Raw genomic sequence first — 16,674 nt, 5'->3', positions numbered from 1 at the left:
GAGCTTTTCTTTTCTGTTACAAAATTAAAGGCCAACTTAACCAACTTCACGCACAGTTGCTGTGGTAGGGCATCGCAAGAGGAGCTGGTGCTGCTGGATGCCAGCCACAAAATCAAGGCAGCTCATGAGGAACCAGGACCAGAGGTGATGGACACCCATTCTTTTCCTACTGCCAGTCACCCTGCTGTGAAGCAGAAGGCATACCTCTGCCTGGGCAGGCTGCTGCCTGCATGGAGACCAGACCTGTGGTCTTACAGACGTTGGGCAGGATTCATCATCGACCGTGCTGGATGCTTCCTGCGTGGACAGGAGTGGGACTGCAGATCAGAAGGGGCTGTAGAGCTTGGGGAGTGAGGTTGAAGAGGGTGAGAGCTCCTCAGCTTTCCCAGTGGGGAGGGTAATGGCTGAGCCGCTAAGAGATGCATCCCTGTGTACTTCCCTGTGGAGGGTATTACAGGGGTGCTGTGGCTTCCTGGACCACTGCCTTCAAGAAGAGGATTACTGGTGGTGAGTGACTGCCAAACCTCAGCGAGCAGGGCTTTTGGTATCGCCTCTGGGCTCATGCTGGCAGATTTTTCAGGTGATACCTCTAGGGACAAAGATCCAGAGGCAGGATCCATAAAACAACAGCAGGGTTGTGGCTGGCAAGGGCTGACCAGCATGGTTAACTACCCAATAGTAGCAGTGTGGAAAAACAGGAATTGGACATTTTAGTGCACACCTTTTTACAAACTTCAGTCACTTGCTGGAAAGATGGTAGTGATCTCCCAACTCTCCGTTGCACTGAAGATGGGAGGAGCTTGCTCAGGAGGGAGAGACGTGGGGACAGGTTGCTTTGTATGTGCTGGCAGCTTCGTAATGGGAGATCAGCCTCTTGAAAGTAAGAGGAAAATGTGAGGGAAATAACATTATCCTAATAAAGGTCTACTAACAGGCCACAAGACCAAGGACATAAATCCTCTGGCATGATTAGTCTGACTCCACAGGTACCTGGTCAGGCTGGTGGGACACACTGACCAACCAGCTCTAGGAAAACTGTGGCAAACTTATTTTTTAACACAAAGCGAGTGGGGAAAAAAAAAAAGAGTGGGTTGTCCTAGATTTGAGTCTTATCTCCTGGGTTGAAACTGTGACAATGAACAGTATTTTTAACAGCGGTGATGTTAGATGAACACCAGTAGCCAAAGCACCACAGGTGAAGTACAACCAGCTAGGAGCAAAAGGTGATCCTGTATCTTTATACTCAAGCTATGGAAAAACTATGGGGAAAATGGATTATGGAGTACTGCATGTTAGATGTTTAAATCACTGTGGCCAGAAAAACTCTCTCCAGAGCATCTGGGGGAATTGGCTGAGGCAGTCATAGGTGCTACCAAATAACCCAGCAGCATGTATGGGGCTGATGCTGTACTGGAAGGCTGTAAAAGGTGAAATGCTGTCTTGAGTATGCACTGCATTGGATCAACTAACTTGCGCATCAGTTGATTCAATGCAAGGCTCTAAAAGACATTGGAGTAAGTAATCAAACTCCTCTTAAGGTTGAAGACGGGCTGGTGGTTGGGTGCAGCTGAAAAGGATCTGCTGAGATGGATTCACGTCAAACAAATGTAATTTTTGGCATGGTCTGGCACCACATCATAAGCAAGCAAGGGATATAGTCAAAATAGACATGATGGTTTGGGAACCCTTACTGCAAAGAGCAGCTTTTGATGAATAATTGTCATCTGGAAGGATCTAAAAATGGGGCTGTACAAAAGACTGGTCTGGGTCTAGGGCTTGGCCATATTTCCATGAAGGGCTTTTTGAACAAAGCATGTGTCGCTGCTCTAGGGCTGGCTGGGTTGGTGATACCTCAGGCAAGAGGAATGGGATTTGCTCACCAGCTCTTGAGATCATTTTGAAAAAGTTTGTGATCAAGTAGGGAAAAAGTGTCCCTTAGCAAAGTGCTTTGCAGTCAGCTACCTGGCTGTAGAGCAGCTCTTGGGAAAGAAATGTGGTGGTAGATCGGAAATTTGTCAGCCATATAGCAAACTTGCAGCAACCAAAATGGAAGAAGCCAACTGCAAATGCAGAAAACAGAAAAAGCCAACTTTGGATGTCTGAAGAACTGTGCTATCCCCCACATATGTGGAGCGCTCCTTTAGTTTTTCTTGGCACTGGTAAAGCTCGCATGATGTCCAGCTTTTGGTGTTGATTTTTGAGAAAGCAAGCTGTGGACTGTTAGAGTGGGAACAAGGAGAACAATCGCAGTGCTAGAAGACGTGACCCAGGAGGAAAGAGACCTCACCACCCTCTTATCAGTATAGGTCTAACTGCAAACACTAGGTAAGCCAATATAAATGAAATGCTGCTTAGTACAGTCCATTGACAACTTACGGCTTCCTTGGCCATAATCTAGTAACTACTGATCTGGAGAAGGTGGGAGGGAAATGTATTAATAGTGTTTTGCTGCAAAGAGGACAGGGACTTCACCAAGGGAGCTTTGGGTTGGATTGGGACAGAACTACGTGCTGGGAAGGGCAAGACGTTGGTGGCAGCTGGAGGCGTTGGGGCCAGACTGGTGAATCGGCTGCCAGGGTTAGTTGGGATGCAGTTGATCCTGCTCAATGGTTAGGCTTGATGACTTTTTGATATCTTGAGGACTCTGTTTTCGGGTACTTCACACCGTGATGCAGCTAGAATATGGATGCAGGCATGTGCTGGGGGATGGGGAACTTCCTTGCTTTCCTTCCTCTGCTTGTGTTTCAGGTCACCTTCTATGAAGACAAGAATTTCCTAGGCCGTTGCTATGAGTGCGACAGCGACTGCCCCGATTTTCACACCTACCTGAGCCGCTGCAACTCCATTCGGGTGGATGGAGGCACCTGGGTGGCCTATGAGAGGCCCAACTTTTCCGGGAACATGTATGTTCTGACGCATGGGGAGTATCCTGACTACCACCACTGGATGGGCCTCAACGACCGCCTCGGCTCCTGCAAAGCCGTCCAGATAGTAAGTGTGACCTCTTCCCAAGGGACGTTTTAATTTACACACCTATCATTAAAAGGTTTCAGTATGCTTGTGGGTGGCCCCCATCTTCCTGGGGACCCATGGCAGCTCCCTTGGAGAGGATGGCTATAGGCGGTTTGCTCCCACAGTCCTGCTTCAGGAACGGCAAGGTGTTTGGTGAGTGGAGAAGATAAATCTCTCCCACTCGACTGCAACTGGAAAAAGCAGATCCCTTTGAGTGCTTTGTAGGTGAGTTCCATAGGAACAACAGTGGAGTTTTATCTGCATGTTCCTCTAGGGACTTCAGTGTCCAGGCAGGTCGCTCTGAGGCTTGCCTCTTGCCTTCTCCCCTGGTGTGCTGCCAGCTGATCCAAATCTGATGGCAGGCCCAAGGCTTGTAACAGTGGGATGTAGATTTTGCAGGAGCGCTCAGAATGAGGGGCAGTTTGCCTGTCTAGCAAGCCAGGGCTCCCTTCTGATACTGGGAACTGAATCTCAGTGTCACCAAGCCCTTCTGGGCACAGGGAGAGCAGCCACAGGTGCAGACCCGGAGTGACCAGGAGTGGGAGGGATGCCTGAAGCCCTCCTTGGGCATGCTTGGAGCAGCCTGGTGTCTTCTGGTATTAGGAGAGCACAGAGCAACACGTGTCTCCCCGCTGCAACACAGGACTATGCTCATCCCCTCCTAACTGATGATGGCAAGGTGCTTCTGCAGCCTCCAGCAGCACCTGTCCTTCCACCAGAAGGAGATGGGATAAATGTAGGTTGACAGTGAGCAGCGTTTACACCCTGTGGAAATGCTGGTGGGGGAGAAAGGAACAGAGAGAACGATTCCTTTGGGAAGCCTATGGGGAGAAGCACCCTTTAAAACTGGCAGGGATGGGAGCATGGATGGAGCGTGGATTGGGATTGAGACACTGACTGCTGCTGCTGTGTTTTTGCCAGCAGTGGGGCAGACATCGGTGGGGATCTGTGCATCGCTGACTTGAGTAGCGCAGCCATGGATTCCCATTGCATGGAGCAGGTCTTACAGCTGAGAAGGGGTTTTGCTTTTACGCAGGAGGTCTAACACCACTTTGAGCCTGTTCTGGGTTTGAGCTAGGTCTAATTCCCTTTGCACAGGATGGGGAGAGTTTCCAGCCAGTTCAGAGCACTGATCTGGCATAAGGGTTGGAGCCAAAACCCATGGGAGATGTAACAGCAACACAGCTTCCTCCATCAGGATGAAATGTGGAGGCCTTATCCTGCATGTCCGCCTGGTGCCTGGCTTCTCCTCCTGCGCTTGAGGAGGTTGCACGGTGACCCGCTGTTCGCAGGTGTTAGGTCAGAGTGCCCTAGAGAAGCCGCAGCGGCAGTGCACGGATCTGAGAGACCCCACAGAGCTCGGCAGGGGCTGGCGATGAGAGTGGGCTCGGGCGGATGGGGGAGGCGGGGGAAGACGGTGTCCAGGCAGCGGCAGATTAAAACTGCCGCAGTGCCTTCAGGCAACGCAGTACTTCAAATCACAGTGGAAAATACCTGCGCTTCGTTCTCCTGTAATACAACCCAGCTGGGGTCACCAGCTCATTAAACTCCTCGTTGCCTGGAGGAGTGGGGAGTGGAGGGGGTCCGTCTCTTCTGATGCTCGTGTGGAGTGGCTGAAGGGTTCAAGCCAGCAGCGGCATGGGCAGGCTGCCTGGGATAGAGAGCCCAGCACTTGCTGATGTGGCCTCATCCCTCCCTGTACCCCTCCTGCCTGCAAAACTGGGGCTGCGGTGAGGGTTTGAGCTGAAAGTGCTCTGCCCCAGCTCGGTGCTTTTATGCCCTCTTTGCACATGATGCTTGGTCAAGATTTACCCCAGCTGCCTCTGCCGCTGCACTTTTGGGGGCTGATGTGAGCTGTTTAGCCCTGTCCTGGTGTGCTGGGAGGGGTGCGGTTTACACCCGATCTGAGTCTGACCGTGCCTCAGCGCTGCTCCCATCCGCTGGTGACTGTCAGAGCTGGGAACATGTCAGTGCCTCCCTCCAGTGCTCTGCCATTTTCTCTCCCCTTTTTCTAGCCAAGTGGAGGCCGGGGCCACATCCAAGTATTTGAGAAGGGAGATTTTGGCGGGCAGATGTTTGAAGCCACCGAAGACTGCCCTTCCGTCATGGAGGAGTGGCACATGCGCGAGGTCCATGCCTGCAGAGTGCTGGAGGGCGTCTGGGTTTTCTACGAGCATCCCAACTACCGGGGCAGGCAGTACCTGCTGCCCAAGGGGGAGTACCGCAAACCCGTGGAGTGGGGAGCAGCGAGCCCCGCTGTTCAGTCCTTCCGCAGCATCGCCGAGTGAGGCAGCCCATTGACTGGGTTGCCGGAGGCCGTCAATAAAGCAACTGACTCGCTCAGCTCAGCCTGTCCTACTTATTCCTGGGGTCTGTGTGCGAGTTATCCTGCCCTGGGGGAGCTGGTGTGGAGCTGAGCCTTTTCTAAGCCAGCCCTGACTGTCTCCATCTCCTCTGTCATCTCCTTCCTCTGGGTTGGCACCCTCCCCTCCATCCCACTGCTCCTCTCCAGGGAAAAGCCATCCTGAAGCTGGAGCTTGTGCTCCAGCATTTGGTCCCACTGCTCCACTGGACTGGCCACCTGTCCCTGGGACTCCAGTTTTTGGTGCTGGCTGTGGGCAGCTCAGTATGTCGTGACCCTGGGGAGTCCCTGCTTGCTCTGTTGCTGCTCCGTGGTGGCTCAGGAGAAGGGGCTGCTGGTGGCTGGGGAGAAGGGATGAGGTTTGCATCCATGCCACGTGCAGCAAGACCCCTCCAGGGAGCCTGAGCAGGCAGCAGATGTCCTGTTGCTGGAGGAGCATGTCCCTCTTGTGATGCATGGGGCAATGGGACCGGGGTGGAAAGTGAAGATGAGAGGCAGGGATCCCCGAGGGGGCAGGAGGGAAAAACAGCTGCTGTCTCCATGGGGGGTACTGGGGGCCCCGGCAGCCCAGTGTGTCAGGTACAGGATGCCCCTTGTAGGTGTGAGGCAAGGGGTCTGGCTGCTTAAAATGGGGCTAAGCACTGCATCAAGCTGGGCAGCTGAAAGGGGAAGAAGAGGCTGGATGTGGACAGAGATGGTGAGTGCCTCTGAAAGCTGCCCTGGGGTGGGAGGTTGCTGCTGAATGATCTTGAAGGGCAGGAAGAGGTCCCTGGGCACCTGAAGTGTGCAGGGAGCAGAGGGGGCCATCGGGCTCCCAAGTCAACCCAGTTTGCCACCAGCTGAAGCACCCCATTTTGCCCAGTGCTGCTAGATGTCAGGCTGGGTCCACGCCGCTGCCGCATGCCCATGCGCAGCCTCCCGCACAGGAATAACTGATGTCTGCTGCACAGGGCACTCTCCTCCTGGGCACCCCAGGGACCCGCAGCCTGTTTGCATATCAAGCCAAGGGGCCTTGGGATAATGACGCTGGATGTAGATGCAGAGCCCTTCTAGCCATGCTCACGGTCTCTTCCTGGTTGATGTATGAGGTTATTACAGAGCAGGGAGGCAGGTTAAGTGATGCTTGTCAAGCCGTGGCGTTGCGACCCCCCTGGGAATGCAGCTACCGGTGGGGAGTGGGAAGGAGCTGCCGTGAGGGGCAGCTCCAGCCCCGCGGGCTTCCCCCAGCACAAAGGTGGGCTGAAGAGAGCCTTCCTCCTCCTCCTGCTGTGACCCTGCAGTTCACCCCCCCAACCTTAGCCCCTTGCCCTGTTTCAGCTCTTTGCTGCAAAGGGTGATGCATCTTCTTGACCAACTTCTGTCCTGCCTTGCCTTTCCTCTCTGTCACCTCTCCATCACAGGTCAGCAGGATGGAGGATGCAGACAATTTGGTGTTACGGTTGGGTCTTGCTGAATTTTTCCCCAAAATATTTCTCCAGGACCAACCAGCCCTGCCTGCACCCATCTCCAGCTCCCCTTTTTTCTCCCTGTCTCCTGGCAAAGCTCTCCAAGCACCTCTAAGGGCTGCCGGCTCCTGCCTGTGCAAGGCACCAGCTCAGGCATGGCCTGGCTGCTGTTTCTTGCAGAGAGCCTGTTGCCCATCCCCATTTTGGAAGGCAAATCTCCTGCAGGTAGGCTTTCTCTGGCCAGTACATTTCCAACCACCTCCCACCTTTATTCTGGGGAGTGTCTGCCTGGGCAGTGTGCTTCCCTATCCTATGTCCCCTGCGGTGGGATTTGTCCCACCCTGCAGCGGGTGCCAGAGCTGCAGCAGGCAGGTTTGGGGTGCTACAGTCCCATGGCTGCTGGCATATATCCACCACAGAGCATTGGAGGAACCAGACCTGGTTCTGGTTTGCCCTTACAGTAATATTTCCTCCCCACGTCCTTCCCTTACATCGCTTGATCTACCCACCGCGAAAATGCAATTATCCCAACTCTATTCCCCCCTCCTCCTCCGGCTGGCTCTTGCCCTCCAGTGAATTTTGCATTGTGCCCTGAATGTTGGCAACTAACGTGAGTAACAATAAAATATGCTAGTTGGGTGGGAGTTTTTTTATTATTTTTTATTTTATTATGATTCTAGATTACTTTTTCCATCGGGGGCTCCCTTGTCACAGCTGCACGCCGAGCAGAGTGCATATGGATATGAGCGGCAGCGAGAGCGAGCGGGGAGCACAGGCAATCCAAACCCAGCCTGCTGATGCCGTTTTTTGCTTGACAGCTAATTTCCATTTTTCAGTATCAGGGGGTCTGCTCTGGTAATTGGCATGCAGATTGTGTCTGATGGGCCTGTTAGACACGAGAAAAGACTCTGCTAGTTAGAATAAGCCAACCCCAGGCTGATGGATGGGGTGTAAGGAGGTCATTGCGAGAGAATATACAGATGCCCGCCCGCATGCACACACCTACGAAATTTCACATTTCGTGCCCTCCCCCCACTCCTACTTTCTTTATCCAGCAAACTCTAATCTATCATATTTCATTGAGACAAATCCTGCTCCATTTCTCTCTCCTTCCTTTTTCCCTTTAAGGGAAATGTGATGGAACCTACTCCTGGATTTAATAAGAAGATGGTGCAGCGTAGCAGGAATTAAAGCGGTGCCATGCTTCATTAGCAGCTGGGGATCACATGGAGCTGGCCCAGATGTTAATTACACTTTGGGAATTAATTGGTATAAGGCATCCCTCTCCATCATCTGTAATCTGACGGCTGTGCGAGGACTTCTGGAAGCGGAGACTGCCAGGCAGGCATCTGTTTCCCCTCCTCAGCCTGTCCAGCGCTGGCCGTGACTGAGGGGCACTGGCTGGCTTTGAAATCTTGAAGCCACCTTCATTTCCATCCCCTTGGTGCCCAAAGACCTGCTGCTGTTTTTCCCTCTTTTCCTCCCTGTACCACTCTTCTCCAAACTTTTTATCCAGCTGCTGGGGAGAAGCAGGTCCAGGCGGGACTGGGGAATGGTGGGAAGTGGCACCGCTTTGAAGGGGGAAAGGCTGTCCCCCTTGAAGCTGGCCGTACCCAGGGGACCCCAGGACATCCTCTACGAGGGCTGGTGGGATGGTAGCTTCCCTTTCTCCTGCTCCCCCACCCACCCTTGCTGGCCCATGCCTTCCCTCCAGCTCTGCGTGCAGACCCACGCTGTTCCCCGCACCACATGGGAGAGCCTCAATCTGCCCCTGCAGCATCTCTCTGCCACTGAAATCTCCCCAGTTCTCGAAGGAAAATGGTCTCCAGTTTCTTCCCTCCCCTTTTGCACCTTGGATTCAGCCCGATGAAATGCAAAAGCTGCTAAAAAGCTGGGGGGGGGGGGGTTTGCCAGAGGACAGAAGTGATATGCTTGGAAATGAAGAATATTCCTCTGGATACTGCCAATTTGTTCCTTTTCTGAGCTGGCTGGTGGCAGCCCAGCGTGGGGCATGGTTATCTCCGCGACAGAGCATCACATCTTCAGGTTTCTGCCTGGGCTGGGAGAGATTGCTGCGCAGCCCCAGTGGGATGCTCGCGCTCAGCTTTGCCCCCCCCCCCCAAATTGCTCCCAGGCCCTAATGGTGCAAGCTTGCTGGCACCGCAGCCACGGCAGAGGCTTGGCCGGAGCTCTCACTGTGATGGGTGTGACACAATCAACCCATGCTCCTGTGTTTGCCCTCCTCTTCCAGGCTTTCCAGTGGTGATGCTCCCAGGTTGCAGCCAAAATCCTCCTTGCTGCTTGCTGTGCGCACGGCCCGAGCTTTCGTGCTGCCCACAGCGCTCCTCAGGGTTTTGTGGGTCTTCTCTTGGTGTTGCTGTTGCTCTTCAGTCTCGAGGCGTTAGCAACTTGATGAACCTTTCTTCTGCCAGCAAAGGTCATTTAAGATGCCGTAGTGTCCCTTCAGGGCAACGCTTCATTGCCATTTAGTTCCCTTGGAGCTCTGCTGCTTTGCATCCTGCAATTCCCATCATCTCCTTGCTGAAACCAAAGGCCCTGTAGGTTCAGCCACTGCCTTAGACCATGCCTGGGCAGTGTCTGAAGGTCCTCACCAGCAATTACAGCACGTACTTTGGTTTTGCCAGTGCAGGCCTTCCCGATGTCCTGTTTTCCTCTGTTTTATGCATGAACCACCCTACACATCCCCTGTTGATGCCGGCTGAAAGGCAAAGGTTGCACAGAGCAAAGCATGTCAGGAGGTGATGCTCCAGACTAGCTCTGTCCAACCTGCTTTGAGCTTGTGGGTCAAGTCTGGCCCAGCTCTGGGTGCGCAGAGTTTTGAGCTGTGCACAAGTAGGTGCAATAACAGAGCTGAGCTGCTTCTTATCTCGCACATGTCTGTGTACCCACATGCACATCCTGGAGACCCCTCCAGTGTCATGCACATCCTCTCGGCCAGATGTGCTGGCCGTGCGCGGGGTTGGCTGTGTCCACAAGTGGGTGTGCAGTGCTGTGGGTGAGAGTTGCCTCTCTGGGACATGCGAGTGGTGATGAGGGATCACTGCTGCGCGGAGGGGTTGGCACCCAAACCTGTGGTTCTGCGTCTCCCCTAAAATTGCAGAGGGACGATGGAGAGGAGAAGGCACTGCCCAGGGGATCAGCCTTCCCTTTGACAGTCCCCAGCAGAGGGCAATAGAAGCAAATGGAAGAGACAAGACCTTGCAAGTGATGTGCAAAGAGGAGCAGCTTTCAAGCCAGAGCAACCTGCAAGCAGAGCGATGTGCAAAGAGGAGCGATGTGCAAGAGGGGGGAATGTGCAGACAGAGTGATGTGCAGTGTTTGAGGGGGGCTTAAGAAGGAGGTCAAAGCAAACCAGAGCAATTCAAGGACATTTTGGTAGAAGTTAAAGCGAAACAACGCTTTCCTAAGTCTAAAATTAATTGCTTTGGGTTTAGATGGAGAAGGAAGAGGAGATATTTAACCCTTTTGTTTAAACTTTCTTTGATTTTAGATCAGTTTTTATGTGAAAAGCTCTGCCTTGACAGGCATGGCTGAGCACCTCCTGTGAATGGTACTGGAAGGAAAGGATCTGAGAGTTCCCAGCACTGATTATATTCCACCTGGTCAATTTGTGCCACAGAGCTGAGCTCAATTTCTGGGTCTCTTTCTGGATGCTCTTGGTCTCTTGGAGAGCAAATTCTACGATAGCCACATGTGCCTGGAGACTGTGTGCTGGCCTCCGCCCTGGTCAGAGGGATGTGTTGGGCTCGGGCTGGTGCTGCTTGCAGGCTCCCTTCTGCCCTGCAAAGGGAAAACCGCAGTGGGCTGCAGGAGTGTGTGTGTGGGGGGGGCAGCAGGGAAGAGGTGGGCAGAGCATCCCTTCCACCTCCCTGCTGCTGGACCAGCTTGGGCAAGACCCTCTGCCCCGTTGCATTACTGCTCCCTGCACGCTTCTGCGTGGCTTGGCAGGTATTTACATCCTGCTTACATATTTCCTACATACGGTTTTTCAGCTTTTTCTTTTGTCCCAGACTACTTGGAATTACACAGGGGTGTTTTAGCAAGGAAATCTTTCCATGGCAGGAACATGATCCTATAGATGCCCTCCCAGCCAGGACAAGACATCTGCACAGACACTGCGGTATTCCCACCTGGGTGCAGAGCCAAGACCTGGTCTGTTTTTTCGGAAAAAACACAATTATTTGAAAAGGAAGGGCAAAATCCATGTGGCAGGGAGCTGTGAGTGCTGGGGAGCAACACCCTGCCTGGATGCAGGGTGCCCAGCAGGGCCGGACACCCCAGCTAGCAGCTGGGAAGGTTATTTGGGCAGAGACCCACACCATGGTTCTGCTGCGGTGTGGGGCTGGGGGCAAAGCCTTGGGGAAAAGGATGGTTTTTGGGGAGTCTGGGGTAGGCCTTTTGATGAGATGCTGCTGCTTGGAGAGGACACAACCAGATGCCAGCCCTAAAGGAGAATGAAGGGGGCTCCACCACCTTTGCTCCGTGGAGCCCCCTGATCCGCCTCATTAAACCCCTCCTTACTGAGACAAGCAAGGCACAATCTCCCCATCTTGGTGTTATCTCCCCATCTCCCTCCTCTCCTGCCATGCTTCCAGATGCTCCTTATCTCCTCTCACCTTCCCCAGAAACGCGGCGTGCTTCTCCCGCTCCCTCAGCTGGAGGCAGAGACGGCTGCCCGTGCTGAGACTCTCTACCTGTGATCTCCCTGGCTCTTATCTGCCGCCGGGAGTTTTGATTCAGCCCCTGTCTCAAAGTCAAACGGATTTCTGGCAGGGTGAGCATGGCGAAGGTCGGCGGCAGGGAGGCAGGCTGGGACCATGCTCTCCCCCTCCGCCCCGCTTGAGCCAATTCTCCAGGTAGCGCCTATCCCCATTTATTCTCCAACATTATCAATTACATTTGGATTATTATTACTCATTCAAGCCAAAGTGAGTCGCAGACAGCTATTTCCTAATGGGGAAATGTTACAGGCAACTTATTAACGAACAATGCATCATTAAGGGGGGAGAGCTTCAAAGGCTCATAAATGCATTTCAAAGGACACAATGTGAGTGGAGCCTGCAATCGCATATCTGGGGGACATGGGCAAAATTTGTAACAAGGAATATACTGGGCCCAATGTAATTAACTAATTCTCGATCAAAGGGGTTTTAGAACTGAATGGTCAGGGAATTCAATTATGGGTTTCCTAATGAACCACTGTGTGCCAAGGCAGGGGGATGTTTTCTCCTGGAAAAGGAGGGCTGAGGATCAGGACTGGGATTTCCAGGGACGTTTGGGGAGAGAAGCACCAGAAAAGCTCATCCTGGGCGGATTTGGTGCGGGGGTACAGAGCAATGCACCACAGAGGGAGGCACTGTCCAGATCCCCTGTGACAACTGTCTGTCCCAGAGATGGCCCACGTGGTGGGACGTGTTCACCCTGAGTCTGATTTTTGGCAGACTGACAGCTCTTTTGAAGTCAAGGCTGGTGGAAGGGGTTGGGGGAGGCAGATCCCCAGCCCCTAGGAGAGCAGGACTTCTGCCTTGGGGCTTGCACCAACTGATCCCCTCCCTGGAAAACCTGGGCAAGGGAGATTTCCTCCTTTGCCGTCTGAATCTGGCCTCCGGTAAAAAGAACATCGTTCTCCATTTATGAAAATAGCATCTTCTAGTCTTCCACTAGTTTCTCTTATTATAGGAAGTTGGTTTGCTCACTTTACAAAGGGAAATGTATTATGAATTTTCCCTTCATTCTCCTCCTTTTTTTCCCCTGTTTAACAACCGATTTGTGTGTTGCATGAAAGTTACACAGTTCTTTAGATGCATTTGCTATTTTATTTTCTTTCATTCAAAAATATGTCAGTAATCTTTTTGTTAACATGAAAGATAAAGGATTAGTAATGCAAGATGCAGTTTTCTTGTAACCTTCTTGAAAGCAGACTATAGTTTCTTATCTGGCTCTAACATTCATTTTCCTGAAATGAAAAAAAAAAAAAGACTTCTTAAAATGAAATAAACTATATTCGATTCAGACGAGCAGTGCTAGCAAAGAAATTTATTGCAGCTGGCAGAATGGAGCAGCTGCACCGAAGTCCCTCTGTTGCAGCAGTGAGTACCTTTCCAAGAAAACAGCATCCACGCGCATACACACGTGCATAGCCTGCGTGGAAAATGCTGCTGTGAAGAGAAAGCACCAGGCTCAGGCCTTGCATTGCTGCCACAACATATCCCAAGAGATACCTGTCCAGTTGACTCCAGCAGCTGTGATCCTTGCCTCAGGGACATCCAGGAGCAGGATCCTGATGGCATGGCCCAAGCTGGAGATGGGCCACCCGTTTCCTGGGCTTGATGCTCATCGCAGATGCGCAGCAGTGGGCTGCCTGCCTGCTACCCACTGTGTGCACCACCGCATCCCTTCTGGGTTTGGTCCAGAAGTGCTTGTGAACTGGGGTGTCTTTTGGGGCTACAATGGCATTGAGTGTCCTGCAAGCCCTGGAGACCACAGAGACCAAGAAGGAGGAAATTGGTGGGGTTTTGTAAGCTGATGATCCCTTGAGAAAGGTTTCTGATGGAGCCATACATGTGAAGGAAGGTTTTCTCTGCCATGGGTCTGGCAGGTCACTGTGGTGGTCACAAGCACAGCCCCAAACCATCTGACAGGCAGTGGAGCGTCTCAGGGTGCGACACGTGCGGGCAGTGCCCACCGCAGCCTCCTCCTGTTGACAATACGAGGCATGGTGCTCAGCTAGTGTTTGCAAGTGGAGCTGTGGTATAAAGTCACTCTTTGGCCTCTTCTGGGCTGTCTCTGTCATCCCTGTTAGGCTCCAGTAATTTCTACCTCAGCATCTTCTGCTCATGACTCATGAGAAAACAGGGTTTTGCAGCACTGCCAGCTCCTGATTGCTTATTCGAGTGTCACTGGGTCTCTGGAAGGTCCCACATTGCAATACCCCACTTGTCTTGGCTCAGAGGTTCCTCTCCTCCCTGTCAGCCGGGGACAGGAGCTCCTGCTTTGGGCTGTGCAAGCTGGTGATGGCAGGCAGGGAGGAAAGGATGCAGAAAAATGCCAGGGAGGGGAAAAGAGAGATGGGGACAGTGCAAGGGGCTACCAGGGATCAGCAGGTCTTCAAGCATCACCTGCTGAAGCAAACAACTTCAATTTGATGGAGTTGATATCTTTGTAGACACAGAGAATGAAAGCAAACACAGGGCAAGCAGGGGCTGTTTTTCACAGCACCGAAATCCGCCCATTAAAAACCCACCGTGGCAATAGCAGAAGGGGGATGCAGTAAGCCCAGGAGGAGAGGTGGTCCATGCAAGCACACCGGCATGCCTCCCTGTCCACCCTGCCACTGTGTTGGCTGCCCTCTTCCATCAGCTTGACAGCTCCACAAGGGTTAAATCATTATATAAAATGCCAGATTTCTATGGCAATTAGCTAATGGGTCCTCAGCATGTAAAACAAAGTACTTTTCCCTCGTCAGGTGGATTTGGTTAATACTGAGTTAGCATAATAAGGAGCCGGCGTTTACAACTTTGTTTATAACCTCATTTGCAGGGAATACTTTGTTTTGCTCTGGAGAAACTTGATATTTTCTATTGCTGATGGAAATAATGATTTCTGTCACACACAACATGGATTGCATTCTGTTCCCTTTGCAGGGCTTAACAACTAAAAAAAAAGAAGAGCGTCATCTTTTGGACTGAAATCTTCGCCTTTAGTGTTTAATGGGTCTCTTGTCCTATGCTAACAGATCTGTGGTTTCGTTTGAGGAAAAGTGTGTTTTCATATCAAAGGAGCCCCCCCTTACTGACCCAGCCTTCCCTTCCCCCTTCTCTGCCCCAGCACACACGCTATTTTAATATTTCATATATTTCATAAGCTTTTATGCCTCTAAAAGAGAAGTGAATTTGTGGAGAGTTGAGCTCTCCAGAGCTGTACTTCAGAGCTGGGAAGTAATTCAGGGTGAAGCCTGTATTAATCTCAGGTGAGAGAGATATTTAAATTCAGGCTACCAGTGTGAATATAAAATGGGGATCTCTTTACAAAAATTTCAAATTGTAATATGCAAAGCTTAAAGAAAAGAAACCCCAAGGGAACAGCTTTCTTCTAGAACATTTTGTTCCAACCATCATCTCTTTACCTATATTTTTTTATTTAAAAACCCTCCCTTTGCCATTTTGTATTTTTAAATTAAATCTTTCAGTTTTTAAAATGAAATTCTTTATTGCTGGGAGATGGTGGCGGGGGGGTGGTGGTGCAGAACGTAAGTGCCTGGCTGTGCAAAAGGGTGCATGGGCCCAAGTTTTAGCTGGAGCAGCAGAAATAGTGACCAGTGGGAAAATAAAGCCCTACCTGGTTGGCCCCATGCGTCCCCAGGAACGTGAGGCCACCTGCCACCTCCCCACCTGGGGAATGCTGCCTGCACCCAGCTTTTGGGGAAGGTGCCAGGCAGGAGAGGAGCCGAAATCTCTGCTTGGAGGGAGGGGACAGGCAGCGCAACGATGTCCTTGCCATCCTCCTCCAACAGCCCTGGGGCAGCACTGGGCTGAGCTGGTCCTTCCCCATCAGCGCCTGGTGCACGTTCAGCCTTCTCCTTCTAAGCAGATAAAATTTTAATATCGATTTGTGATCCTAGGCAGCAGGCAATTTATTTGTGTGCATTTTGGTAGGGGTGGGGATCAGCTTGCAGATGTCTGTGCCTGGTGTGTTGAGCAGTATAACCCAAATCCCGTAGTACCACTCCTGGGAGAGCCCTGTATTTGCATCCATGGCAAAATCCTCAGGCTGCAACCAGCTCCCAGGTCAGGAGAAATGGTGACAGATGACATGCTATTATCAGCTCTGTCAATTAATTAAATTATACATTATGCTTATGAGGGTGATATACTGAGCCACTCTAGATTAAGTGTCTCAATTAAGTCTTTAATTTAGATTTAATAAGTAAGTTATTATATGTTAATAAAAGATCAATTAGTTGTTAAACGAGCATTGATCCAGGTACAATAAGTGTGTCAGGGAGACATCAAGCTGACACTGAAGAGAGTGGTTGATCGCATGCACAACACGTGTACAATTAGGTTTGTAATATAGTCAAACTGGAGTGGACACGGAGGCATCTAGCTGGCACTCAGCCGTGGGCCCAGGATATCGCACCATGCTGTGAAACCTGGCTTAGCCCAGGCTGTAAGGGCTGGGACAGGCAGGGCAGACCCAATCCTTTGGTCTCAGTGAGAGCAAGCGTTTCTCCTCTCCGGGATGACCCCAAGGAAGGACCTTCCATCACAATCAGAAAAGAGGTGTCTCCAAACCAGCTGTTTTTACTGCTTGCTCCTATACAAACGATGCATCGCTGCGCCTTTCCACGTGCCTGATGCACCTCCCGCCGGGACCCCCTTCCTCCATGATCCCCGGCTGAGCCTGCTCATTCCCACCAGGAAATTTTGGGTGAGCGCAGACCGCTTGGGAGCCTGCGGCTGGGCTGCCAGGGGGAGGGGAGGGAAGTGCTGGGCTCCAGCAGAGCCGAGATTTCAGCTGAATATGGATGACATCATTATACGGGTGATCCTTTCAGCAACAGCGAGCTGGGTTTTAAAGTAGCGACCTACAGCATACAAATGATGGGTTTAAAGGAAATAAAAAAAGAGGTGATTTGAATAGCATACATTTATAGAAGAAAAGCCTTCCCCCCCTTCCATTTCTAATATCTTTCTACGGGGCAGGCGCTGTGCATTCAAAAAGAAATTAAAACAGTCCTCCTAAATACACTCCAGGCAGTAACAATGGCAAAGTTAAGAAGGTTACGAGACTTAGTTGTCCCAGCAACATGTCATCAAGTTGAAATGAGCAGGA

General features: G+C 51.6%; 1 protein-coding gene across 1 annotated transcript; it reads left to right on the top strand.

Annotated features, from left to right (window-relative positions):
- The first annotated feature begins 14 nt into the window (after positions 1-14).
- Positions 15-5,300, top strand: CRYGS (crystallin gamma S). The gene is made up of 2 exons (XM_075032218.1): positions 15-2,991; positions 5,028-5,300. The coding sequence occupies exons 1-2, from the start codon at positions 2,683-2,685 to the stop codon at positions 5,298-5,300; spliced, it is 582 nt and encodes a 193-aa protein (XP_074888319.1). The 5' UTR covers positions 15-2,682.
- The last annotated feature ends 11,374 nt before the right edge of the window (positions 5,301-16,674 follow it).

Source organism: Buteo buteo, chromosome 7, assembly GCF_964188355.1.
Source record: "Buteo buteo chromosome 7, bButBut1.hap1.1, whole genome shotgun sequence".
Taxonomy (NCBI): domain Eukaryota; kingdom Metazoa; phylum Chordata; class Aves; order Accipitriformes; family Accipitridae; genus Buteo; species Buteo buteo.
Note: the sequence above shows the minus strand (reverse complement) of the source record. Positions and strands in the feature narration are given on the sequence as shown.

What these genes read in the sequence shown, in the direction of transcription:
- CRYGS (XM_075032218.1), top strand. Translation starts at nt 2,683, where the DNA reads ATGGATGCAGGCATGTGCTGGGGGATGGGGAACTTCCTTGCTTTCCTT. An exon ending in CCTGCAAAGCCGTCCAGATA is followed by an intron (nt 2,992 to 5,027) that starts GTAAGTGTGACC and finishes CCCTTTTTCTAG; the next exon opens with CCAAGTGGAGGCCGGGGCCA.